Source organism: Eucyclogobius newberryi, unplaced genomic scaffold, assembly GCF_026437365.1.
Source record: "Eucyclogobius newberryi isolate DKJ021-1_F unplaced genomic scaffold, fEucNew1.0.hap1 SCAF_1, whole genome shotgun sequence".
Classification (NCBI taxonomy): Eukaryota; Metazoa; Chordata; class Actinopteri; order Gobiiformes; family Gobiidae; genus Eucyclogobius; species Eucyclogobius newberryi.
The window spans coordinates 8,330,474-8,358,219 of NW_027315723.1; the positions used below are offsets into that span (position 1 = coordinate 8,330,474).

Sequence of the window (27,746 nt, forward strand, 5' to 3'; positions counted from 1 at the left end):
AGAGCAGAGTGTTCGGACAGCAGTGAGGCTGATGGACGGGGCACTCTGGGGTTATGTATTATGAAACGTCTGTATTGTGTAACTGTCACTTTACAGTCAGCGCGGGTGACGAGCTTAAACGTTCACGTCCACGTCACTATTACTCAACATTTAGAATCTGATTCACAATTCATGAACACCAGACATTTATAACGCCAACTGTCTGCTACTTTGGAGGGTTCAGATTTCACTGATTGGTTGAACCCACCTGTCACTCAGACCAATAAGAAGAGAGGAGGGGAAAAGTGAATTTGAGCGTAGAGCTGCATTCAACAGAAGCACCCTATCACCATGACGATTTAGCAAGCAGACTGTCGCAGAGGAAGGAGCCCGTTCTGCTTTTTAACGTAAACTTTACAGACTTTCAAAATACATTCATTTTTTAATGATATGTTTGTAAAAAACAGACAAAAGTATGCATGTGATGTTGCATGTGTTTTCACAGTTTGGATTTAAAATGTTTTCTTTCTATTTTGGAATCAATCAGAAAAGGAATTCACAAACATAAGAACTTGCATAAAACAATAAACAATGATAAAACGACCTATATAGCGGTAAGACAAAAAGAACAATTTAAATCTGCTGTAGGATGAGAATAACCTAAAAATAGGCTTACTATGTACACAGAATGACAGTTGAATTGACAGATGTTTGTGCTATTGTGTCGGTGTAATTCTTGAGGATTTGTGTGTGAAACCTGCTCTTGTGGTTGTTTTCTCTGGTGCTGTGGAGCCACATACAGATGAAGGACGTGAGTGAGTGTGAATAACCTGTGCTAGAGGTTAAGTTTATGTAAAAGTTTGATCCTCTGGGGCTGTTAAGTGTCTTGACTGTTCTGAGCTGCATAAACGCACACAATTGAGAGACATATTATGCAAATGTGTTCATAATCTGTGATACATTCAGGAGTCGGCAGTGTCGCTTTGCCATTTTTGGACAAACTTCATCAACATTTACCGCCCTCTGCCGCGACCTGCAGCGGGATGTCAGCACTGACCTTTTCAATTGGAACTCAGCAAGCTTATTTCTTTTATTTAGTCATTTTAGATCAATATTGCAATTTCAAATGTCCAAAATGTAAAATAACAAGCCACATGTGTCACAGATTATGACAATAGCAGACAAAAGCATCATATGTCTTTTAAAATAATCATATTCCTTTCATAATAGTTATCTGGATTAAACAGACTCTTAACAAACATGAAAAAAGACCTTTTTCCCACAAAGACAGAGGCATTATTCAATCAAAATGTCAAAAAAAAAAAAACATTTCTGATTCTCACCATGAATACACTTTGTAAATATTCCCCATCTTCAGTATTTACCATATCACAACCCATATTTGGTTAAAAATAAAAATGCAGTCCTAGTCTGAACCTCCTGATGAAAGACTAAATCAGAAAATCCTCTCTAAAGAAGTAACAGATTTGACCTACACTTGTTTCTATGGCGACACATGTGCAAAACCCCACAAAATGCTGAAATGATGCTGCACTGAATGAGGTTTGAAGTCCCGAAAGTAAAAACAACAAATCATCACAAAAGAACAAACCATGTCAAACCTTTGCTATTGGGTTTTACCAATAAACATGGCGATTATTCACGCTGCCCGTTCGTGGAGTCTTTTTGTTGTTGTGCTAAATGAAGTGAGATGCAGATATTATTTTAGACATTTATTGACAAAACGATATAAGCTTGTAGTTGGTTCACGCACAATGTCCATTTGATACATAGAGGTCTTCTATACAAGCAGCTGGGAGTGAAGGCAGTATACATTATAATAAACATATGACATGTTAACACTGTTCAAGTCATTCAGCAAACATATTCAGAGGAGAAAAAACACATCCAAAGCTTGACAATAACATCAGCCTTCGGTCAAATGTGGATATTTGTGATGAATGTCCTTTTTTTTTTGTTCTTATTCAAATAATAAAAAATACGTGCTTTTTTCTTCCAACATTAGCCATCATGGACCGTCATTATATAAAACCTAAACATATTTTCTCTATTTAAAGTCCATAGGTGGAAAGAATTAGTCCAGATTGTCTCGTCCATTTAAATATTTACAGTTTAGTCGTAGCGGAGGTAAGGTGCCATTTTGACTTTAGTCTACTGTAAAGTCCAGTCTATGGAGCTATGGAACTACTATAGGACCTCGATGATCCACTGCTGCTGGGGCTTCTTGGGGTCCCGTGTGTTCAGAATCACCTGACTCTTGTCGTAGTTGTGGCCTCCTGCAGCACAAAGAAACATGGAGGAAGGAATGAGCAATACCGTCATATTCATGTGCAATTACTGTCGTACTCACGAGCAATTAAGGCCATATTCATGTGTAAATAAGAGCGTTTACTTATCATTAGTATTAGTATTATTTAGTCTTATGCTAGCTATTTTTACTTGACTTTATTTTATTATTATTTACTTTATTTTATTATTATTTTATCTTTTTATTTTATTTATTTATTTTCCTCCATTCCCTATTAAGATATGAGAGGAGTTTTGTTAATAAGAGTGTTTTGTTTTGTTTATAAGAGTTTTTTTAAAACTTCCTATAAGTTATCTGTCGTTTCCCCCTGTATCTACTGCGTTGCAACACCAAAATTTCCCCATGTGTGGACATTAAAGGATTATCTTATTTTATCAGAAGAGTGTATTCAGCTGCTAAAGGGAGAACAGAAAAGAAAAGGGAAAAGACAAACAAACGCTCACAGAAGATGCAAAGTACTTCTAAATAGCACGTACTTTCATGAGTGATGCGGTTGTTAAAGTCTCAAATTTTGTCATCACTTCATTACTTTTGGTGTTTTGAATCAGCTTTACTCGTATTAGTTGGATAAAACAGGCCTAACTGCTAATTATTACTTTTTTATTCTAAAGACGCGATATGCAACTTCTCTGGGGGAGATGATAAAACTTGTACATCTCCATGGAGACCAGCAGGTGCCACGTTACAGGCCATATCTGTGGGAGGCAAGAGCGCAGGTTTTTGATGTAAGAGAGAGGAAACATTATGAAAGCCTGTGACTCACTGGGAAAGCTTTTCTCGGGCACTAAACCTATAATGAGTGACTCAGTGATGACATTGGAGCGCAGCACTCTGACCGCCATAACTCCAGGCTGTTTATGAGGGAAAATACTGCAAAACAAAGTAAAGTGCATGATGTGAGCAATAACAGCAGCTCGTGATGGGGGTTTGGGCCTCTCCGTCCAGCAGGGGGCAGTGACAGGCCACTTCAGAACAGCTCAGAAGAGTGTAAACAGTTCTATTTGGGAGGTTTCTTTTGGTTCTGTCCCAAACAAACATGACCAAAAAAAGATTATGCTTAAAAAATGTGTGAAAAATACAGGATCTTTGGAACTCAGGAGGTGTTACTTTTACATTTGAAGTGTTTTCAGACCGTTTAGTCCAAGTTGAGTAATGTATTAAACAGCGGATATGTTCACATGTTCACACCACTGATTATTATCCGAGTTCTGGAGTGATCAGATTAGTCATGTAAACAACTGATTTCGTTCTGATTGTTCACACCAGAGCAGGATGTGACAAAGACAATTAAGCCAGAACTAATTGTAGAAAAAGACAAAAATGAAAGAGAAAAAGTTATTTTAAAACTATTTGTACTTCTCTAAAAAATCCCTGATTAACTGACACGTGTCACCAGGTGTTTTTGATGACCAGATTTCTGGGTTATCTGACTACGCTAGTGGTCTGACTTTGACTGGCCTTCTAAATGTACCTAGTGTAACGTTATTCTTACTTATGCAATATGTTTTGGTTCTTTGTCCCACTGCGAGTATAAAAAGTGACAAAAGCTTAACGTTGACAATAATAAATCATTTGAACATTTATTTTTCTTGCACCTCTTCTTTAGATAGGATTTAGCTTTTCACATATTTTGTATCTAAAACATCAGATTCTGTGCTTTATCTAATGTTTTGTCCTTTATATTACATGGACTTCAAATTATAAATCAGATGTTTTGTCCAGACTGACTCTTACAATTAGTTCAACCGCTACTTAAACCAAGGATTTTAAGAACATTTTTCCAGTTTTAACGACATATCTGACGCCAGCGACATGTCCGGGAGAAGAAGGGAGAAAGACTGTGAACGCTGTCGGAAATATCAACAAGAAATTAATGAGCTGAAAACACGGATATTTGTTTTGGAATCTGAAAAAGTTCTTCACGATACCATTCCTGTGTCAACCGACGGTAAGAAGAGCACACTTTTTACAAGAAAAACTGCTACTTTCAACCTAAACCGCAGTGACTCTGTGTCGTTTCCAAAACTGTCTAAAAACCAGAAAGACCAGGCTGTTTCTTGGAACAAACTTGGAGCAAAGCCTAAACGATACAAAGATACAGATTTTTACCACTTTCAGAGATGGAATTAAATGAAAAAAGGAAAGATGACGTGGCCAAAATACAGCGAGGAGGATCTGTGCCAGGAGCCAAGGTCACGCAGATTGTTTTAGTTGGGGACGGCGCGATAAGTCACGTGACGCATGAAAAGATAAACACACATTCTTTTCCAAGCGCCACTGTTTCTGAGATAACGTCACTCCTTCCAAATATTATGGCTAAGCATGGAGGAGCTAAACAGCTGATTGTGCACGTGGGTGCAGTGGACATGCGGCGGGAACAGACTGAAGTTTTGAAAAAAGACTTCTTGAAGTTATTCCACGTGCTTGATAAAATGGAAATCAAAACATTCATAAGTGGACCTCTTCCAAACATCGACAGGAGGATAAACAAGTTTAGCCGGCTTCTTCAGCTGAACACATGGCTGTCCAAAGAGTGTTCCCCGAGAGGACTACACTATATTGAGAACTTCTATCTATTCTGGAAACGAGAGGACCTGTTTAAGAGAAATGGCCCCCACCTATGCAGAGGTGGAGTGAGGGTGCTGACAGAGAACCTGCTCCACGCTCTGAGGCATTGGACGGGGCCTGGACAGGGTCCTGAGCAGATAGTTAGAGAAGAGAGGAATGAGAGAAGAATTCCTGCTCCATCAGCCAGAGACCGAGCCAATGTTTCAACATCAAAAGCACCACAACCTCAGCCTCCACCAAAGGATTCATCAGCAGCTGCTCCACCACCATCAACAAAGGATTCAGCTCCAGCTGCTCCGCATTCACCTCCACCGCTTCCAGCAAAGGAACAATCTTCAAAGGCCTTGGACCCATCTGTGACAAGCCCAACAACATCCCTGTCATCGCCCCTGCCTTCACACCAGCCCTGGGTTCCCCCTGCAACATCTACTCCCACTTAAGATTCATCATTCTCCTTCTCATCTCCACTCTCACCCATGGGCCTTCCCAGCCATTTTGAAAGTCTGATCAAATCAGGCATTAAGATGGCTCCACTCACGCCCAATATAGCAAGGGCTATGTCTTCCCTGCACAAGCCGACTACACCAACAAAAGCCCCACCACCCATCCCCCCTCGCCTCTCACCTGGTCCCAAACTCTCCTTGGCTACAAAAGCCCCACCACCCATCCAACCTCGCCTTTCACCTGGTATCTCCCATAGCTAGGATGCACTGGGTCTCAGCGTTGCCGGGACTTATTGTCACATTAAAAATCAAACCAACCCGGGGCCCTATGTAAAAAGAGCCCCCCCTAGTGCTATTTCTGTAGTCACATCATCACACAGATGGAAAAACAAAATGCGAGTCAGGCCCAATCTGAGAAATGTGATTCATATTCCCTGTGAAATGATAAAGCCCAGTCTCACTGAAACTAGTCTGAAACTTGCTGTGCTAAATGTCAGATCCTTATGTAACAAATCTCTCTTAATTAATAATTTTATTTCTTCTTATAATCTTGATTTTATGTTTTTAACTGAAACATGGCTTGACAAAAACACAGGAAATGTAGTTCTGATAGAATCTGCTCCACCCAACTTTAAGTTTGAATCTGAAACACGAGAAAACAAAAAAGGGGGTGGAGTCTGTGCTGTCTTTAGACAGCACAGACTCCACGCAGGTTGTCTTTTGGGGTGTTTTCATCATTTGAGTATGTATCCTTTAAAATGGAGCTAAAACGGTTTCCATCCATTCTCTTCATTGTTTTATACAAGCCTCCCCAGCACTGCCAAAGTTTTATTGATGATTTTACTGAGATGCTTACAGTCATATGCACAGACTTTGATGGTTTGGTCATTACAGGTGATTTCAATGTGCATGTTGATATTATTTGTGACAGAAACGCTAAAGAGCTTGATGCTGTCCTTGAAACCTTCAGTCTTACTCAGCATGTGAGAGGCCCCACCCACAGCAAAGGACACACTCTAGATCTCATAATTACAAAGGGGGTAAATATTTCAAATGTTAATGTGATCGATGTTGCTCTGTCTGATCATTTCTGTGTCTTCTTTGACCTGTCTGTTTCTCCCAAACCTCCGGTTGGTCCTGCAGTTGTTCAGAGGAGACACATAAGTGATGGCACAGGTGCACTGTTTATGGAAATGATAAACTTTGAAAATGTCTCATGTTCTAATGTAAATGATTTGTTGAACTCTGTTACATCTAGTGTTTTGAATGTTCTGGACACCATCGCCCCTATAAAGGCTAAAATGGTTAAAAATAAGCAGAAGGCGCCGTGGAGAAATGATGATTCGGTCAGGGCACAGAAAAGGGAGTGCCGCAGGGCCGAACGGAAATGGCGCAAGTCAAAGCTCCAGGCTCAAAAAGAGATTTACAAAGAAAAGCTGAACATGTACAACCTAATCTTATGTAGAACTAGGGAAAGATATTTTTCTGAAATAATTGGAAGCTGCAGTAACAACTCGCGTGTCCTGTTTGCCACAGTAAACAGATTAACAAACCCTCCAGCTCAGCTGCCGTTAGAACTCATTTCCACATCCAAGTGTAATGAGTTTGCATTATTCTTTAATGACAAAGTTCAGGGCATTAAAAATGCTATAAATCCCACAATGCAAAAAATTACCCTAAAACCACCAAGACACTTAGAGCTAACTCACTTTGCACCAGTAACTGACAAAACTGTCCATGAGATCATCACCAGTCTGAGTTCATCTACATGCTGCCTTGATGTGTTACCCACCAGATTTCTAAAGTCTGTTTCTGAACAGTTTACTTGTACCACTCACTCACATAGTTAACATGTCGCTTCAATCTGGAACATTCCCAATGTCTTTGAAAACTGCGGTCATAAAGCCTCTCCTAAAGAAGAGCAGTCTTGATGCCGCAGTACTGAGTCATTACCGGCCCATCTCTAATCTACCATTTTGGGGCAAAGTCCTTGAAAAGGTTGTTTACCAACAGCTCACAGATTTCCTCTTAATAAACAACTCATTTGATGTTTTTCAGTCAGGTTTTAGACCTCATCACAGCACTGAGACTGCTCTTGTCAAGGTGACAAATGACATCCGCCTGAACACTGACACGGGCAAAGCCTCAGTCTTAATTCTGTTAGATCTGAGTGCTGCTTTTGACACTGTCGATCATGGGATCCTCTTACAGAGACTAGAGGACTGGGTGGGCATCACTGGCACTGCCCTAAACTGGTTAAGGTCCTATCTGGAAGACAGGAAGTACTTTGTTGAAATTGGTAGCTGTGTCTCAGACCACATGACCCTGACCTGTGGAGTGCCCCAAGGGTCAGTCCTGGGTCCCCTTCTGTTCAACCTCTACATGCTGCCGTTAGGTCAGTTGATACGCAGTGAAAATGTGTCCTATCACAATTATGCAGACGACACTCAGATCTATGTTTCACTATCGGCAGGTGACTATGGACCAGTAGATTCACTCTGTCACTGCATCCAACAGATCAGTTTGTGGATGCAAAACAACTTTCTCCAGCTGAACTCAGACAAGACTGAAATAATCGTTTTTGGCCACAGAAACAAAGAGAAAGTGTTAGCGGTCACCTCCAGAGTCTCGCTCTAAAACCTACAAACCAAATTAGAAATCTGGGGGTAATAATGGACTCAGACTTGAACTTTAATAGCCACGTCAAATCAATAACATCAGCAGCTTTTTACCATCTAAAAAACATTGCCAAAATCAAAAATATAGTGTCAAAACCAGATTTAGAGAGACTTATCCATGCGTTTGTCTCCAGTAGATTAGACTACTGTAACGGCCTGCTCACTGGCCTCTCCAGACGAGCTGTAAAACAGCTGCAGTACATCCAGAACGCTGCTGCTCGGGTCCTGACCAGAACCAGGAAGTATGATCACATTAGTCCTGTTCTCAGGTCTCTGCACTGGCTCCCTGTGGCTCAGATAATAGACTTTAAAGCAGCTCTGCTTGTGTACAAGTCTCTCCATGGCCTAGCACCAAAGTACATCTTGGATATGTTAGTGCCATATGAACCATCTCGGACTCTGAGGACCTCAGGGACCGGCCTCCTGCTGGTGCCCAGAGTCAGGACAAAACATGGGGAATCTGCGTTTCAGTTTTATGCAGCTAAAATCTGGAACAGTCTTCCTGAAGATGTGAGACAGGCTTCTACTCTGACAATGTTCAAATCTAAGCTAAAAACAGTTTTGTTTAGCTGCGCATATGGCTGAAAGGATTTTTTCTTTGCACTCTTCTCTTTTGTTTGTGATTTTATTAGTTTAGAAAATCAGTTGGATTGATCATTTTTAATTTAGTTAATTTTATTGTAGTTAATTTTTTTCTTTGCACTCTTCTCTTTTGTTTGTGATTTTATTAGTTTAGAAAATCAGTTGGATTGATATTTTTTAATCTAGTTAATTTTATTGTATTTCTGTTTCTGTAATTTCTTTGTGATTTGAATGCATTTTTCCTGCTGTGTGAAGCACTTTGAATTGCCTTGTGTATGAAATGTGCTCTACAAATAAACTTGCCTTGCCTTGCCTTGCCTACTTTGTACTTCTACTTGATTCAAATACTGTATACAGTACCTTGAGCTCTATCTGTATAATTTGTGTAACATGATAATGATGTGATCAGGGGTTGAAATATACAAAAGACTCACTCATTATAAAGTGAATCTTGAATTGTGTCGAAGCTTTTCATTTCTGGAAAATTAAACCTCTTTTATTGAAGCATTTTCCTATAATTATACATTTAATTACATATATTTATGAAAAGATACTTATACATGCACATTTCTTTTCTGTCTGATAATAATACAATATACAAAGCCTCACTTCTCTGGAGGTAAGATCCACAGTAATCTCTCTGATAATGATCAAATCTCACATAGACAAACAGTGTGAAGTGTCTGACACAAAGACACAACAACGACTTATTGCAATGGAAGAAAATGGACATCAAAGGTGGCGACGGAAGTGAAGAATGGATTTTATCAAAGAAAACCTGTGTCAGTTGGATTATTATGAGGCAGACGTGAGCCACATGAGGAGAAAAGAGGAGGAGGAGTGACCCATGGTGTGAGTTTATAACTGTGTTCTTTTCTGTGCTCTTTCTGTTTATGAATCTAATGTTTAGGCAGGAATAATAAGCATCAGTAACGTGTCAATAAACATGCAGCAGCACACGGCCAAATTCTGTCTTTTACCGTATTTTCTGCACTATAAGTCGCACCATTTTTCATAGTTATGCCCGGGGTGCGACTTATATTTATACTTTTACACTTATACTTACACTCCGGAGCGACTTATATGTGATATTATCTGTTATTTTCACATTTCATACTCCAGTGCAACTTATATATGTTTTTTTCTTCTCTATTATGCATTTTTTGGCTGGTGCGACTTATAGTCCGGAAAATACGGTAATTCAAACATGTCTGAGTGCGTGCGACTGGAGTCTAGTCCACATTTAGTGATTTGAACGAGTCTAGTCGCGACTGGTCAACACAAGACTGAAGCAACTGTGACAGTGATGACTGAGAGTGACTAAACACGACTGAAAATCATGAGAAAATCTGTTCAAAAGTCGTGAAGTGTGTCCTCAGTTTCAGTAAAAAACGATTTAACTTGTTTAGCTGTAGATATTATATACACGTCAGATAGTTCTACATATTTTCAAAGACACCTGGAGAAACCCGATGCCATAATCCCACTTTGACCCCTGAAAGTTGTGAAACGACCTTCACAGTGAAGAATTATGACGCTCTTAAAACGAGAATGAGTTTGGACGGCTGCAGTTTGACATGATTTAGTGAAGCGCTGGAGGTTTTGAAGACGAGTGGACACAGCATGAATCCCAGCCGGACCAGTCAAGACGAAACACGCCAGGCAGCAAATGGTTGTGATTGACAGATGGATTAAGCAATCAGAGGAAAGAATCCGTCTGTGTCACAACATTTACATGTGAGTGAGTGAGTGAGTGTGCGAGTGTGTGTGTGCGAGTGCGAGTGCGAGTGCGAGTGCGTGTGCGTGTGCGTGTGCGTGTGAGTGAGTGTGTGAGTGTGTGAGTGTAAATGGTCACATTTATATAGCGCTTTTCTACCGTCAAGGTACTCAAAGCGCTTTACATCAAGGAACCAGTCACCCATTCACACCCCAGATGTAGTGTCTTGCCCAAGGACACAACGGCAGTATTCACATGAGGCAGCTGCGATCGCACCGCCAACCTGCGGGCCAGTGGATCTGACCGCTCTGACTGAGCGGGGAGTCGAACCGCCGACCTTTGGATCAGAAGACGAGCACTCTACCACTGAGCTACTGCCGCCCGAGTGCGAGTGTGTGTGTGTGTGTGTGTACTTGTATGAGAAATATGATCACCAAAAACACCAGGTTTATAGTCAGTTTAAAGTCAGTTCATTAATAGATTTTTAGATTCAAAAGTAAGATTCTTTTTTAATTTGCTATTTCAATCGTTTTTGCATTTCATTTCAGTTTTAAGCTTTGCCATCTTGGTTTTTGCAGCACTAAGCCTTCTGTAAAGCCCAGGAAGAGCCTGGCGCACCGACCCACTGACCAACAGCCAGGTTTTAACACTAAAGTTTTGGTCGAGTTTTGTCTGAGACAATTAGTTTAGTGAAAGCTAAATCTAGGGCGGGGCTGACGAGACGAGGTCCGTCGGTAAAGATACAAAGCGCCACACATCAGGTGGAGGCGTCGACCAGAGAGTCGTCGTAAAAGAAACATAAGCTCTGCACAGACGTGTGCAGTTTGCAGAAAGCGCGCAGATATGGGAACAAATCAATCTAAAAGTGATGTGTCCATCCCGGAGACGCCTGTCATGCTGCAGTGTCAAATAAATATGGGAAGGAGTGTCTGGAATGCCTGCCAATGTGGTCCGATAAATTTGGATTTGGCTAGGTGTTTTTTAATTTTTTATTTTCTAATTAGTTAATTTTATTGTATTTCTGTTTCTGAAATTTCTTTGTGATTTTAATGCATTTTTCCTGCTGCGTGAAGCACTTTGAATTGCCTTGTGTATGAAATGTGCTCTACATTGACACGTGCACAGCCTGCCTGGAGTGTGTGCGCGCCGGTCTCACCTTTGACCTCCAGCACCAGGTCGGGCGAGCCGCTGTAGCAGATGACCCCCTCTGGCGTGACGCTCCACAGGTGGGTATGGTCGTCCAGGGCCGGGGTCAGTCCCACTCGGGCCCCCGCGATGGTCACACTGCTGCTGGGACACAGGCAGCACTCCTCCAGCAGCTGAACACAGACGAGATCGGGTTAAAGAGCGTTACTGAAGCAGCTCTGACCAAAATGTGACTTTGGATTTCGTCTTAAACAAAGTCGTGATTGTCTTATAGTTTTAGCCTCATTTAGACTTCGGTAGACTTTATTGATCCAGTGGGGAAATTTGCCCTCCGCATTTGACCCGTGCTGTAAAGCCGCCAGCAGAAACCTGTCTGGAGTATGTTTTTTTTAGCTTTAGCTTCAGTTGCACATTATTTAGCGTCAATCAAGCTCGTTTTATTAAAAAACTGTTGCCATGTTCACCACATTTGTGAACTCATAGGTACAAATTGGATGGTCCTGTGCTGTTTTTAAATCCCTCCAGCCCGTTCACCCGCCCGTTCACCCGCCCGCCCGTTCACCCGCCCGTTCATCCGCCCGTTCATCCGCCCGTTCATCCGCCCGTTCATCCGCCCGTTCATCCGCCCGTTCACCCACCCGCCCGTTCACTCACCCGCCCGTTCACTCACCCGCCCGCCCGTTCAACCGCCCGCCCGTTCACCCGCCCGCCCGTTCACCCGCCCGCCCGTTCACCCGCCCGTTCACCCGCCCGTTCATCCGCCCGCCCGTTCACCCGTTCACCCGCCCACCCGTTCACCCGCCCGTTCACCCGCCCGCCCGTTCACCCGCCCGCCCGTTCACCCGCCCACCCGTTCACCTGCCCGTTCATCCGCCCGTTCACCCGCCCGTTCACCCGCCCGCCCGTTCACCCGCCCACCCATTCACCCGCCCGCCCGTTCACCCGCCCGTTTACCCGCCCCCCCATTCACCCACCCGCCCGTTCACCCGCCTGCCCGTTCGCCTGCCCGTTCACCCGCCCGTTCGCCCACCCCACCACCAACAATCAGAAACAACTCACATCAAATAACCCCAGATTTTTTAATGTGTATTTATTAACTTTATATAACCAGATAAACTGAGATTGAAACCTCTTTTTCAAGGCTGATGATGTTTGATCACTCAAAACCAGCTGCAGATTTTTTTTTTTTAATCTGATTGCTTATTGTTATGACTTATTCATTGTTCATTGTTTTATTGTTTGTGTTGCACCAACACAAATTTCTATGTTTTTGAATTTTGTGAACTCATAGGTAAAAATGGGATGGTCCTGTGCTGTTTTTAAATCCATAAATCATTTCCAGATCCGTCCTAAGCATTTCTGCCTCAAATCACGTTCATTACAACTTTTTTTTGGCATGAGCGTGTCAAGTCAAGCTAGCTTTTGTTTATTCCCTCATGAGTTTTCCCTCCGCTGCCAGTACACGGACTAAAAACAGCAAACGGACTGATGTGTGGTCATGTGTGGTTTGCATCATTTAAAGATCTAAAACAAGAGATGCCAACTTTAACCCTTTGATCACCGTGTCACGTGCACAGTTCTAGTTCTATAGATGTAACGTATAGATGTAACGTATAGATGTAACGTATAGATGTAACGTATAGATGTAACGTATAGATGTAACGTATAGGCTTGTGTACCTTGCAGCGCAGGTGTCCGTTTTGAAAGAACCAGATCTGCTCGAAGCCGTGACTCTCCTCCATCTCCTGCACCCGGAGCAGCTTGATCTCGTCCAGGTCTCCGGTCACCGTCATGAGATGCCTGGACTGTCTGCTGCGGATGTGGAAGTGCACCTGCTTCTGCTCCAACACAAACCACGGGCGTCTCAGTCACAGCCGCCATTGTGGGGGAGACGTTTAAGTGACTTTAACATCTTCCAACTCGTTTTCAAACACGCTTTTGTCTGTTTCTCCTCCGTTATATATTCTGCATTTGTTCTTTTTGTTTGATATTTGATTTATTATGTGTTTTGTCATGTTCAAAAACGAATCCATCATTCAAAAATAACAGGAAAGCAACGTAAAAGCCATGATATATGTTCTTTTACCGACAAAGGGAAGAACTGAATGAGATCAGAACTTGTGTTTATAAAAAGCGAATAAAAAAAGAATTTACATTTACATTTGCAAAGGGTTTTTAGACCTTACAAACAAAAACAGATTTATTGTGTGTGAGTTTAAGTAAAGGGGAGAAGACAGATGTAAATAAATAAAACAAACAAAATGATAACAGAACAAACAAACAAATAGACACAAACAGAACAACCCCCAGCGATGAAAACAGTTTGTTGTTTGGACATTTACATTTAAAAAATCTATAACAAAATATGCATCAAGTATGAAGCATTTAGTATTAGAATGAAGTTAGATATATTAAATAACTACTGTACCATAAACATTAAAACCACAACAGCTACTACCACACACAGAGGCACAGTGCTGTATCTCCTTTGTGACTAAGACAGTATTTCATTTGATTTGACAAAAGATGTGTGTGTTATTGAAGCGTTCACAGTTTGGCATTGACGTGTACAACACAAAGAGAGGATTCACAGCTCTGCACACGACAAACCATTCAGCCTTTCAACGCTAATCAATGTGTTTACCTCATATAATTACGATCCAATTATGCTCCAAAGTGCGATTTAATGTAAGATGTTGTTATGTGGGAGTTCTTTAGAGCATTGTTTCTAAATTCTACATTTGGGTTTAAATTGAAACTAAACTACGGATGATGTAATTCTAAATAATCATTAACTCAAAGGAAGTCTGAAACATGAATAGATTTGTCTTTAAATAGAAAACAATGCTCAAACTGCATCATTACATTGAGGAGTGTAACTGAAAAATGTCATGTTGTTGTTGTGTGTTATATATGGTCACATGGATAAAGATGCCAGTGGCTCCAGGGTCATGTCACCTCCAATGAGAGCGCTTGATGCATCCGTGATCCTTGTTCTATGTCTGTCGGAGCCGATTTGATTACGACGATGTGCACAAGTGTCAGTTTATGTCACTGCCGTTAAAAGGATGTGTCAGTGTCATTGTTCTGGAGGAAGAGGGACACAGACCTTTGTCAGGGAAAGTGATTATTTACTGTGCACGAGTAAATAAAGATCCACCTTTTTCCACCTCATTATTTCTTGGTAACTGTTTGCAGAAATTCCACCACAGAAGCTGGTACTAGTATTTCACTTCTGTTTCTACTGTGGGTTGAGGCCGCCGCTGAGTAAAAAAACACTTGAAAATGTGAAAATCCACTGCTCTCTGCTGTGAGATGCAGCTATGAAGAGGCAGAACCCTAAAGAAGCAGCACTAAACTAGAGAAGGGCAATGTATTTAAACCTAGACGATATCGTGAATGTGTGAATATTGTTTATAGTGACGATGCCACAAGAAGAGCTGATTAAAAAATGACACAAATAAAGGTTATGTAGTGTAAACTGTCAAATAAGGTGATGTTACAGACATTGCACATTTGTCTGATGATCAAAGCACAACTAATACTTTTAAAAACATGTTCTGACACATCTCTGGATTTGAATTAATGACATGGTTATTGCCCGAGGGGAATTTGCCTTGCATCCGAGAGCACATAACATGATTACACGAGGTAAGGACGACACACAGAGCGCTCACGTCAAACGCAGAGGATCATTTTTCCCACGGGGACAATAAAGGCTAATTTAATCTAATATAAAATGCGGCGCATGTGTCGGAGCCATGTGTAGATGTACAGCAGCTTCATAATGCGTGCGACAAAGGGTGTGAATAATGCTTCTTTTGGTCTTCATTCCAGGAATCCTATCTGAATAGCATTATGGGTGTACTCAAAAACACATTTATATATGTGGATATTTCGTCAGTATCGGCCGTCGCTGGACTGAAAAGAAACCGATTCCAACAGGATTCTCACCTGGAGCAGAGGACGCAGCGAGCCGATCTTCTTCCAGCCGCTGAAGCTCCTCCAGTCGGTCACTTCTCCGGGCCTGAGCAGGATCTGGGTCCCTCTGTAGTTTATCTCCTCGTAAAACACCCACCTGAACGACAACAACAACAACAACAACAGAGAGGTCAAAGTCACGCCAAATATCACAAATCTGCAAACAAAACGTGAAACGATCAGAGGCGTTAAAGGCGCACTATGCACAGTAACTTCTTAAAGATGCTATAGCTATTGTTTTGCCTTGAAATGTTCCGTAGTGCGACATTAAACGGCCCCGTGGAGACGAGGGTGGCGGACGCTCCAGAAAAGTTACATACTGGAATCTTTAAAGGAGACATGTGGGTTCATGCTAGAAACTGTTTGCACCTCAAAAGAAGCACTGGAACTTCTCTACATCTAATCTACAGAGAACAATACAACAAACTATAACAAACAATAAAACGTTTCTTTATAAAAATGTAATATAATATAAGATGAGATATTCCTTTATTGTCCACACATGGGGAAATTTCATTGTTGCAACGCAGGTAGATACAGAGGAAAAGGACAGATAACTTATAGGAAGAAAAAACACTCTTAATAGATGAACTCTTATAAACAAAACTCTTATAAACAAAAACTCCTATAGACAAAACCTCTCATTTCTTAATAAGGAATGGAGGGGATAAATACATAAATAAATTAAATAAATTAAATAAATTAAATAAATTAAATAAATTAAATAAATTAAATAAATTAAATAAATTAAATAAATTAAATATAATACAATACATAAATAAATATAATAAGGAGAGATAAGATCATAAGATAATATTCTAAGAAATACCGGGCAGAGTTGAGCTCGTGAGTTCATTTTCATAAGTGATACTTAAGAGAACCGTTGCCTATTTAAAATATATGATTTTTCATTTCGAAACGACAATCGCTATGGCAACGATGAAAGGCTTTTGTCACTCTAAACCCCAGGACTTGACAAACAAGCACGAATGAAACACTCATCTCAGACGCTCCATCTTTCTTGAGGAGTATTTTTGAACGCACATAATTACGGCAGGGCCACTAACGACGTTTCCTCATCTTTATGCAAATGTCACGCTTCTTAATCGCCACAAAACATTTCCTCCAGTGACGGAAAAATATCGGTGCTAATTTGGACTGTTCTGACCTGTTCTTGTAATTGTTAAAGTGCAGGAAAATACAGTTTCCCCAGAGCTGTTCTGTCCAACATGTGCCACTTTGCTGGGTGCTCTCGTTCTCTTCTTACTCCCTCTCTCTCTCTCTTTCTCCTTCTTCCATTTTACGTTCCTTTCCTCCTCTTTCTCTCTCTTCTTTCTTTCCTACTCTTGCCTCTGTCACCCAAATTATCTCCTCTATCCTCTCTTCCTGCCTTTTCTCCCTTCACTCTTTTAATCTCTCTCTTCCCTTCTTTCTATTGTTGTCTCTCCTCTCTCCATCCGTCCTTCCGTCTCTCCTCCTTCTCCTTTCACACCTACACTTTGAATCTTCCACATCAGCAGTAACTTTCACTCTGTCAGTAAAAGTCAAACGCCGAGCTTGAGCCTACAGTGTGGAGTCCTTTAAATCCTCAAACCGAGGCGTTCTCATTCGTGTCAGAGATAATTGGTTTGCCACCTGATGTCTGGATAGAGACAAGCAGGCCTTACCTAGAATGTATGGCATAATTGTGTCTATCGCCATGGCAACAAGCAGTTAATGGTACCAGATCAAGTTACAGGTCAGACCTGTAAATATATATATACAACTCTTCCTCACCCTCCGTGGGTGGTCTCTATTTTACCCCTTCAAGCTCGGGTCCTCTACCAGAGGCCCCTGGGAGCTTGAGTGTTCTGTGCAGTACTTTGCTGTTTCTAGCACTGCACTTTTCTGGACCGAGATGTCTGATGTTTTTCCTGGATCTGCTCAAGTCATTCCTCCAGTTTGGGGGTCACTGCCCCAAGTGCTCCCATCACTACGGGCCCCACCGTCACCTTCAGGCTCCAGGCCTTCTCCAGCTCCTCTCTGAGGCCCTGGTATTTCTCTAGTTTCTTATGTTCCTTTTTCCGGATGTTTCCATCCCATGATACTGCAATATATATATAGTACAATATTTGTATTTATGCAGCGCGTTCATGACACCCAAAGATCTTGATTCAGTCCACACACTGTGGTGGTACCAGCCCCTCCCACCATGTGCTGTGACCACAACAAGATTCACAATTTATGTTTTCAAATCAGAATTTGATGGAAAGATTGAAATCAACATTTTAGAGATCTACAAATTTGGTACGGTTTGATTTTTCCGTGAAAAGTTAAAAAGAAGAATACGTTATATCCTGAAGATCAGCCACTATGATTTGGTTAAAATGTTAATTGAGATTTATTCTTCAGCCTTTTATAATGACAAATTACAACTGAAGCTTTTTCTACTATGGAACACGCCTGGACGAATGAGGGATTACACCGACATAATGACAAATAGTATTTGATCAACACTAAAAAGATCAATTACTAGAAGTAATTCAGAGCAGTTTGGAGCTGATGGATAAGAATGAGTGATCTTTCCTCATATTGAGTGCTGTTTTATCCCCTCTGTGTGACTGACTGTGGCCTCTGTCTAGAGCTGAGGAGCTGGAGTCAGTTAGATTGTCAGAGCTGAACACTGAGCTTCCACAGCAACGACGCCCACGCGTGTTTCCACCATCATAATATATTATTTATGATGATCAAATGGACTTTTAAGTCTTTCTGAGTCACACGGAGAAACACTGGTGCGCTCTCATTTGTGTGGCACTTTGTGCAAGAAAATCAATATTCCAGATTTAAAAACAAACTGTTGCGTTTTGCTATTTACTTTCTCTATTCTAGTTCTGTAAAACTCAATATTCACTGGAAGAAAGGGAAATGTCCAATAACTAAATGTAAAGGTTGAATTCCAGTAGTTTGATTTCACAGTATTTCCAACATTATCTCTTAACTGCTCTTTCAAGCCAATAATTGGGAATTTTTCATTTTTATTTATTTTTTAAAAAGAAATGCTAATTCTAAACAAATCAAATAAAATATATTAAATTATATGGGGTAAAATTTGTTTGCCTTTGTTATTTTTTCATCCAGACGCTAGCTTTTACACCAGGCATGTCCGAACTACGGCCCGGGGGCCAAATGCGGCCCCCAGACCAATTTTTGTTGGCCCTCCGGCTTCCTGTTAAGTTGGTCCAAACAACAAAATGTCATACTTTTTCCAGTGAAATTCAAGCATTATGTTAAACCAATCTAATATATGTTCCAAGTCTTACTAAAGAAATGCAAACATTCAAACGATTCATTTTGATATTTGACACATTTGACATTGTTGGGTTGTTTGTGGCCCTCTGCTCCGTATAAGTCTAAAAATGTGGCCCTCGGTGAAAACAAGTTTGGGACCCCGTGGAGACACAGGGACAAAACTCAAAATCGTGTCAGAAGCAGTAGTAGTAATGAAGACCTAACTCCACCTTCTACGTCAAGGCCACCCGCTCCCCAGCTCAACCAACGCACCCAGTCCGGCCTGTCCGTCTGTGGGAGTCAGATCTCTCCTTCACCGCGGAACTCCTCCAGGTTTCTACATTTTCCCATGGAGGTTTTTGTAGTTTTCCTGGCCGAGAAGGATGGTCTAAGGACAGGACATCGCCCCTCGCACTCGCTCCCCATCCTCAATCAACGCACCCAAGTGACTCATCGCACCTCTGCTCACAATCAGCGCATCAGACCGTACTGCGACCCACCACCTCCGCTTCTCCTCCTCTGCATCCCTCTCATCCTAATCCTCCTCTTCACCCTCTCACCATATCTACCACCACCAGTCTCCAGGCCCTGGGGGGACACATCTAATACAAATAGATCATGGAGCACCCATGATCGCAATGTCTTCCGCCGCGGTCTGAGTGCCAAATAACCCACGTAATAAAGCTCGCTAAACGGTCCTTTCTGTGTCGTCTGAGTCTCTCCAGGGTGAAATAGTACGACGCATATTTACACCTCGATCCCTCCAGTACATGCTGTTTTTGTGCCGGACACTTATGCACTTATGTTCCCTCCGCTTATACGACCATTAGGTTTTCGGAGTAAAATATGAATTGATCAAACCATCAGGATTAAGTAGGAACAGTAATAATTGAGTTTAAAAAGCAGCACAAAAACAAAACATTTAACCGGCGCGTTTGTTCCCGGTGTGCAGTACTCACACGCCCCCCTCCTCCGCTCATGCAGTACTCACACGCCCCCCCCTCCGCTCATGCAGTACTCACACGCCCCCCTCCTCCGCTCATGCAGTACTCACACGCCCCCCTCCTCCGCTCATGCAGTACTCACACGCCCCCCTCCTCCGCTCATGCAGTACTCACACGCCCCCCTCCTCCGCTCATGCAGTACTCACACGCCCCCCTCCTCCGCTCCTCCGCTCATGCAGTACTCACACGCCCCCCTCCTCCGCTCCTCCGCTCATGCAGTACTCACACGCCCCCCTCCTCCGCTCCTCCGCTCATGCAGTACTCACACGCCCCCCCCTCCGCTCATGCAGTACTCACACGCCCCCCTCCTCCGCTCATGCAGTACCAACACGCCCCCCTCCTCCGCTCATGCAGTACTCACACGCCCCCCTCCTCCGCTCATGCAGTACTCACACGCCCCCCTCCTCCGCTCATGCAGTACTAACACGCCCCCCTCCTCCGCTCATGCAGTACTCACACGCCCCCCTCCTCCGCTCATGCAGTACTCACACGCCCCCCTCCTCCGCTCATGCAGTACTCACACGCCCCCCCCCTCCGCTCATGCAGTACTCACACGCCCCCCTCCTCCGCTCATGCAGTACTCACACGCCCCCCTCCTCCGCTCATGCAGTACTCACACGCCCCCCTCCTCCGCTCATGCAGTACTCACACGCCCCCCTCCTCCGCTCATGCAGTACTCACACGCCCCCCTCCTCCGCTTATGCAGTACTCACACGCCCCCCTCCTCCGCTCATGCAGTACTCACACGCCCCCCTCCTCCGCTCATGCAGTACTCACACGCCTCCCTCCTCCGCTCATGCAGTACTCACACGCCCCCCTCCTCCGCTCATGCAGTACTCACACGCCCCCCTCCTCCGCTCATGCAGTACTCACATGCCCCCCTCCTCCGCTCATGCAGTACTCACATGCCCCCCTCCTCCGCTCATGCAGTACTCACACGCCCCCCTCCTCCGCTCATGCAGTACTCACATGCCGCCCTCCACCAGCACGGACTGGACACGCCCCCCTCCGCCGCTCATCAGCAGGTTGACCTCGCCATCGGTCACCACCAGGCGTTTGCCTTTCAGTCCACTGCGCTCGAACAGCACCACAGAGGGCAGGGAGAACTCCTGGAGGCGAGAAAAACACCTCGCATCAGGCCAGGCGGGGCATCAGGTACACATAAGGGAAGAAGTTAGGGGCACGTTGCTATAGAAACGAAACAATCAATGGTGGCAAATTGAGTATAGTGCTTTAGCGTCGTTCCGAAAAACAACCTGCTGGGATATTGAGTATGCTTTAGGTACAATCACTGCACTGGAGAAGAAGCAGACAAGAGTTCAAATTAGACATTGATCCTCTTTATTGATCCAATGTAATGAAAATGGGCAGCAAACTGTCCAGAGCTGTTTTGAGATTGTGTTCATTAGACGGGCGAGGAGAGTGTGAAATGGGGGATGAGAGAGGGGGAAGACATGCAGTGAACTCAGATTCAAACTCGCGACCTTGTGGCTGGCTGCACTTGGAGCCTGGCACATGTGCTGTGCCTTAACCACTCGACTTAAGTTGTCGATACGTTTATATCAAAATGTATGAAGCTTCAACGTAAAAAAAATATTTAGTTTATGAATGAACTTGACTCCCATTTAATGTAGATGATACACCACCTCAGGTGTAGCTCCTCTATCTATCTTATATATATAATATAAGGTTTCCTCCTGGGCCTGACTCCCCCTCCTCTCTTCTCCTCCTGCTCCTGGGCCTGACTCCCCCTCCTCTCTCTCCTCCTCCTGCTCCTCGGCCTGACTCCCCCTCTCCTCTCTCCTCCTTCTCCTCCTCTTGGGCCTGACTCCCTGTCCTCTCTCCTCCTCCTGCTCCTGGGCCTGACTCCCTCTCCTCTCTCTCCGCCTCCTGCTCCTGGGCCTGACTCCCCCTCTCCTCTCTCTCCTCCTCCTGCTCCTGGGCCTGACTCCCTCTCCTCTCTCTCCGCCTCCTGCTCCTGGGCCTGACTCCCTCTCCTCTCTCTCCTCCTCCTGCTCCTGGGCCTGACTCCGCCTCCACTCTCCGCCTCCTGCTCCTGGGCCTGACTCCCCCTCTCCTCTCTCTCCTCCTCCTGCTCCTGGGCCTGACTCCCTCTCCTCTCTCTCCTCCTCCTGCTCCTGGGCCTGACTCCCCCTCTCCTCTCTCTCCTCCTCCTGCTCCTGGGCCTGACTCCCTCTCCTCTCTCTCCTCCTCCTGCTCCTGGGCCTGACTCCCCCTCCACTCTCCGCCTCCTGCTCCTGGGCCTGACTCCCCCTCCTCTCTCACCTTCTCAGAAATGTCATGGTGACATTTGACTGAAACAAGCAGCAGATTGTCATCTACTTTTTTTTTTTTTTAAATGGCTCCATGACATTTTAGCACCTGCAGTTGCAGGACAAAACAGGATTAACTCAAACGTGCAAGAATAAATTACAACACAACTTTGAGTTAACTAATGATGAGGAAACACTGTTTTAACAAGATTAAAAGATAAATCAAATTCATTCTGCTTAATATATCCCCTTTAATATTCACAATAAAAATAAATAAATCAATAAAATAATAATAATAATCATAATTAAAAATAAAAAACCTTAACCTTGACATCTTCATCATACAAATGAGCATATAAAGGAAATACTCATCCTCTTAGTATCTTTTCTCATAAAATGCTTCTAAATTCCTGACCCGCCCCAGCTTGAGCTCTTGTTTTGGACTTACAAATCCGGCGACCTGCAGAGACAGGATGGTGGTGTCGTCGTGCACACAGCCCATGGCCCTCGGGTCGGAGTAACTGCCCTCGTCCAACACGTACATCCTCCCAGAGAACTCCTGTCCCTCGAACGCCAACCAGCTGAAAACCCAACACAGAGACACAAATAAACCAGGCTCTATCAGGGCAACATTCTGCCTCTGCTTTGGCATCTCATGGTTTATAACAGAAAACATAACTCAGGCGTTCCCTCACTAGGATTTGGTGTTAGCACTGGCAGCAGAGGGAATGATTATGGAGAAATTAACAAAATCTAGCTTCTCCCAACATGCTAATGTAAGCACACAATTGTAATCGACGTGATTTGAGGCAGAAATGCTCCAACTGGTGATGCTTTATGGACACTGGAGACTTCTGGAGCTTTACCTATGATCTTTACATATGATATCACAAATCTGGGAAATTTGAAACCAAGTGTTTTTGTGAGGTTCGGAGAAGGAGCAGAGACGATGACCTCCTAAAAAAGATGATTAAAACAAGAGTAAAAGAAGCTAAATACAACAGGCCTGTTTTTGATGAGAGGACAATGGTCTAACATTTGGCATCCGTGGAGATGTTATTGCGTTGCCTGAAATGTTCCACATAATGACACTAAAATGTATCTATATTGGATTCATTTAATTACAGATACATTTTTTAAGCAACTGCAAAATCATCTATCTTATTATTAATAATTGGACTATCCTCATGAAACAAAAACTGTCACAAAGTTCTTCTTCTCTGTCAGCTCACACAAACTAAGGTGACATTATGTCTTTCCTTCTTCAAAAAGTGATGGTCTCATTCAATAATAAAGGCATGAATGTTGTTATTTGAATAGGCTTAAAGTTAGTAGAGCCAATAACATGTGGTTCATTATTTGTGGATTTTCAGTTTTGTTTGCTCTTGACCAGGGCCGGCCCAGCCTATAAGCGAACTAAGCAGCCGCGTAGGGCCCCGAGGCGTTAATAGGGCCCCCAATCTGGCAACCCGTCTTATGAGAAGTGCAAGCGCAGCGTGCGCCACTAGTGTAGTAGCGCTGCTGGCGCGGCAGCGCACACAGTGGTAACATGTAAGGCACAAACCGCATTTATTTGTAATGACAATCTGGCAACCAAGACACCAAACCTGCGCTGATTGGGCAACTGCATTATGCGCGAGCAGAACGAGAGCAAAACATAAACACAACAGAACATGGTCCCTGCGTGGTCCTCATGTCCAGAGGAATATATCCCCCCGATGCCGAAAAACGAAAGAAGAAACTTCTTGACGATGTAAAGAAACTGCAAACTCAACAACACTTTCCAGGTATTGAACTTATCTTACAAAGAGACGGTTAATGCTGCTGTTTGAAACAACACGATTCTGTCACGTTAGTTCGCTCAGGCTGGAGGAGACGAGAGCTCTGCCCCACGCACAATAATATGTCTGAATGAAAGATAATGAGCTTCACATTTACACCAGCCCCGTAGTGTTAGCTGCAGGTGAGGCCGGGGAGGGGCCTCTATGCCCCGGTCACTAAGAGGCGGAGATCCGGTCCGGACGAGCGCCGTCTCGTCCAGAACCTCTGACGTGAGACTTTGGAGTGAACAGTGTGCGGCCCCTGTCCCGGGGCCCTGTCCCGGGCCCCTGTGCAGCCTCAGTCAGAGATGAGCGGTTTGAGTTTGCGTCCCTCTCTCTCACATCACCATGTGTGAGATCAATCGTGACTCGTGATGTCTGTTTTACTTTGACTTCTTAACGTGGAATGAGAGGAACGTCAAGGTGCAGGAGTCCAGTGTGGTGTTCTGATCAGAACAAACATTTATATTGTAATTCACTTTTAATAGAGCAATAAAACATTTCAATTTATTTAAAAAGCATCATTAGACTATTTGTTATAAATTATAATAAATTGATAGTGAAAAATAACCAGACATATTATGATTACGTCTGTTATAGAATAATACTATATATTTTTATACAAAAGTGGCAAAGTTGCAGAAACGCAGTCTCTTCACTATAGCGAGGTTTGGACCTTCACTTCTCGTTCTGTTCATTCTCTGGGAATAACATGTTTGCACTGTTTTATCAGTGTTAATTGTTAATCAAGCAATGCTTATGCCATTTGTTTAATTTAATATAACTTGTTTTGTCACTTTGGCAAGAAGGAACAGTTGGGAGCAGTAAAAGATAAATTAGTAAGGATAACTATTACTTTTACATTTTCAGTTAAAATGAATCAATTTGACCATCATTATTTTTCATAGCCAATATTGTATTGAGTAATTAAGTACACTAATGTATTAATAACTGGCTTTAGTCATTTTCTCCTGGCACAGTTTCATCACATCATTTTATAGCATTACAACCTCAACATTTTACTCTTACTTTAGCCGGCTGGACCACATTAAAATGCACCAGAAGACCCAAAAAAGGTCTGAAAATTTCTGGGGGAGAGCCCCCAGACCCCCCTGTTCATTAATTTAAGCTAATGTGGCTGTCGACCCTTAACGCCCACAAATACGCACAAAAACATATCTGGGACGTGTGTTATTTGTACAGGGAGTAGAGGTGATGTCAGCGGAATACCAAGTTGCATTGTGGGATTTAAGTTAGCAATATTTGAGTTTGTGAGGTGTTGAGAATAAACTAACTGTCAAACAGATGCCCTGGAGTTTTGGTGCTTTGTTTGCGTTGAAGAAAGTTCCCATATGTGAATTGTTCACTGACAATGGCAATAAAACTGATTCTGATGACGTGGTGAGGGGCCCCCAAAAATGTTTTCGCTTAGGGCCCCCTGAAGGCTTGGGCCGGCCCTGCTCTTGACCTCCATCTGAACAATGAAGCACACAATATTGTATCATCAGAGCTAATCTAGAGCGTGTAGGAAGCCTATTGCATATCTTATTTAGTAAATGTGGCTGATGAGTTAGGACGCAGACACAAGTAATCCTGAAATAGTATTGGGAAGGTTTTTTTTACATTATTTAATTACATTTTTTTGTCATTTCAGATAATGAATCGTTTATAATTTAATAACTTTTTAAAATATATATATGAATTTTGTTTTGGTTCATTTACAATAATTTACTGTAAAAAGATTTACAATGGTGGATGAGGTCTGATTTGTGTATTGTTTATGGCTGGCACATTTTAATTTGTGATTGTAGTTCATTTTATTTCATGTAACAGAGCTACATTTCCTTTAACAGGAGTTTGCATCTTTTTAACCAGTCTCGGTTCCAGAGAAGCCTTTAAAATGAGAGAAACGTCTTTGTTTTGAGCTCTTGTTTTTCCAACAGATTTGAATTGACCTTTTTTGCGTAAACCTGTTGTTTCTAAAGAAATGTTAATGCTTTTCCTGACATTTTACACCAACACAACTCATAGTGAGAATGCATGTTATTCAAAGTATCTTTTTTAGCAATTAAAACACCTGTAATTGAATAAATGTAAGACAGAAAAGTTAAATGCTATAGTGTGGAACATTACGCTCAATAACATATCCATAGAGACAAACAGGTGGCAAACCCCACTATAAAAGTTACATAGTTTATCTTTAATTTGTCCCTCAAAAATAAGTTCTAGAAGTGAATGATGTCATGATCTCAGATGGTGGTTTTTGAAGGAATCTCAGAAAATAGAAATGAAAAAATGCTGAACTTTCTCATAATTTGTTTGTGATTTTCTCCACAAACGTGTCATATTGATATCATAGTTTAAATTCCTTTCAACTGACAACAATCACGTATTTGGAATTGAATAATGTCACTGTTTTCTGAGGCTTTTGTGAAAATAACTTCACTTTTGTTCATTCATGTTGAGAGAAAAGACATTGAACTTTGTGCCAGTTTTTCTTTCATGTGGATAGGCCCAGTAATGACAGAAAAAAGAACCATAAACCAGGTCAACAAATCTGTAATCTGAGAGTTAAAACGTGAATTCTACATTAGAATCCAGCTCAAGTTTAAACAATAGAATCTTATATGTAAAATTGGACTTTCAAAACTCAAATTGCTGCTGAATCCCGTCTGGCGGTCATTTATTCTTGAACAAACTGAGATAAAACCCTTTCACAGAGGCGGCTGACACGCACCTTCCAGCCAGGACCTTACAGGAGCCCACCGAGAAGCCCGAGGGCAAAGACCCTTCACTGTCCTCCAGAACCACAGCGGAGCCCCGGAAGTCGGCCTCAGGGAACAGCTGCACCTGATCAACCCAGAGAAAACACGAGGAAAAATGTTTAATGTCAATCTGAGTCATAGTACCTTTAATTTTCTACAAAAGAAAATGAGTCATAAAATCCTACCTTGAACTTGGCTGTGTTCTCAAAATTCTCCTGCATGAAAGAAAAATGAGAGATGAGTGTGAGAACAATAAAGAAAGAACCACAACAATGTGTATTCGTGTTGACATAAAGGCCATTCATTCAGTCCACAAACTTAAAATAAATATAAAAACACCAATACTTTGAAAGAAAAATAAGGGATGCGAGTGGGAACATCAGATTAATATTAACAAAATTATTGATTTGCATTTTCAAGTGTTAAAAAGAACAAAAACAGAAGGAAAATGTTTTATTTTATTATGTCTCCCAATTACAGTCCTTTCATTTATCTATATTTGCACTTTTTAGAGTGTTACTACTTCATACATTTTTCTACTTCACAATTATTTAACAATTAACAGTATTTGAAAGTTGAGTTGCTTTAAAAAATAAAATAAAAATCCAACATCTGAATCTTTTATAAATATGTCTTTCAAAAATTCCATTAAAGTCAATAAGAAGCCGAAGGAACAAGAAAATATGAAATTAATCTCGACGTAATTTAAAATGTGCTTGTGAGCAAATCATTCTCAGTAATGTTGTTTGCCATAAAAAAGAAAACAAAAGGAATTAGTTTAAAAAATAACCAAAGAATAAGTAAGTGTGAAGTATGAAGGCTCAATTTTTGTTTCCACCTCCCCCCTATCCCCGCCCACTGCCCTGTACTTCTTTTTTTTAAATATTATTCAGACTCTAGGCCATTAAAAAGACAGTATCTTTAGAACAAGAGAATATATTTTGCCTGTTACAGTGAAATACCACAAAGGGACAAGGCCACAGAGCTCAGTTGTGCAGTGAACAGAACGTTTCTACAGTTCGGTTTCTATGATTAAGTAACTTTTGATCAACAGTACAGTTTACAATGAAGGAAATGTAAAATAATTATCTACTGTATGTATTTATCACTAAAGAAGAGGGCATAATATACATATACACTAAATAAAACGCATTATGTATTTTTAAGCAGCTGTGATCGGTATTTTCAAGTCAT

General features: G+C 42.2%; 2 protein-coding genes across 3 annotated transcripts in view; one reads left to right on the plus strand and one right to left on the minus strand.

Annotated features, from left to right (window-relative positions):
* Positions 1 to 1,648, plus strand: part of LOC140371098 (reticulon-4-interacting protein 1 homolog, mitochondrial-like) — a 16,380-nt gene extending 14,732 nt beyond the window's left edge. The window contains exon 9 of the mRNA XM_072458422.1: positions 1 to 1,648. This exon is cut by the window's left edge and continues 178 nt beyond it. Coding sequence (XP_072314523.1) covers positions 1 to 26 — 26 coding nt within the window. The 3' untranslated portion in view covers positions 27 to 1,648.
* Positions 1,649 to 1,737: 89 nt separating this feature from the next.
* Positions 1,738 to 27,746, minus strand: part of LOC140370936 (uncharacterized) — a 77,505-nt gene continuing 51,496 nt past the window's right edge. For both annotated transcript variants that reach the window (XM_072458320.1, XM_072458253.1), the window contains exons 17-24: positions 26,738 to 26,767; positions 26,525 to 26,637; positions 22,416 to 22,548; positions 20,664 to 20,803; positions 15,397 to 15,520; positions 13,122 to 13,280; positions 11,453 to 11,615; positions 1,738 to 2,276 (exon numbers count right to left, since the gene is read on the minus strand). In XM_072458320.1, the coding sequence (XP_072314421.1) occupies positions 2,188 to 2,276; positions 11,453 to 11,615; positions 13,122 to 13,280; positions 15,397 to 15,520; positions 20,664 to 20,803; positions 22,416 to 22,548; positions 26,525 to 26,637; positions 26,738 to 26,767 (951 nt within the window). In that variant the 3' untranslated portion in view covers positions 1,738 to 2,187. The remainder of the gene's footprint in view (positions 2,277 to 11,452; positions 11,616 to 13,121; positions 13,281 to 15,396; positions 15,521 to 20,663; positions 20,804 to 22,415; positions 22,549 to 26,524; positions 26,638 to 26,737; positions 26,768 to 27,746) is intronic.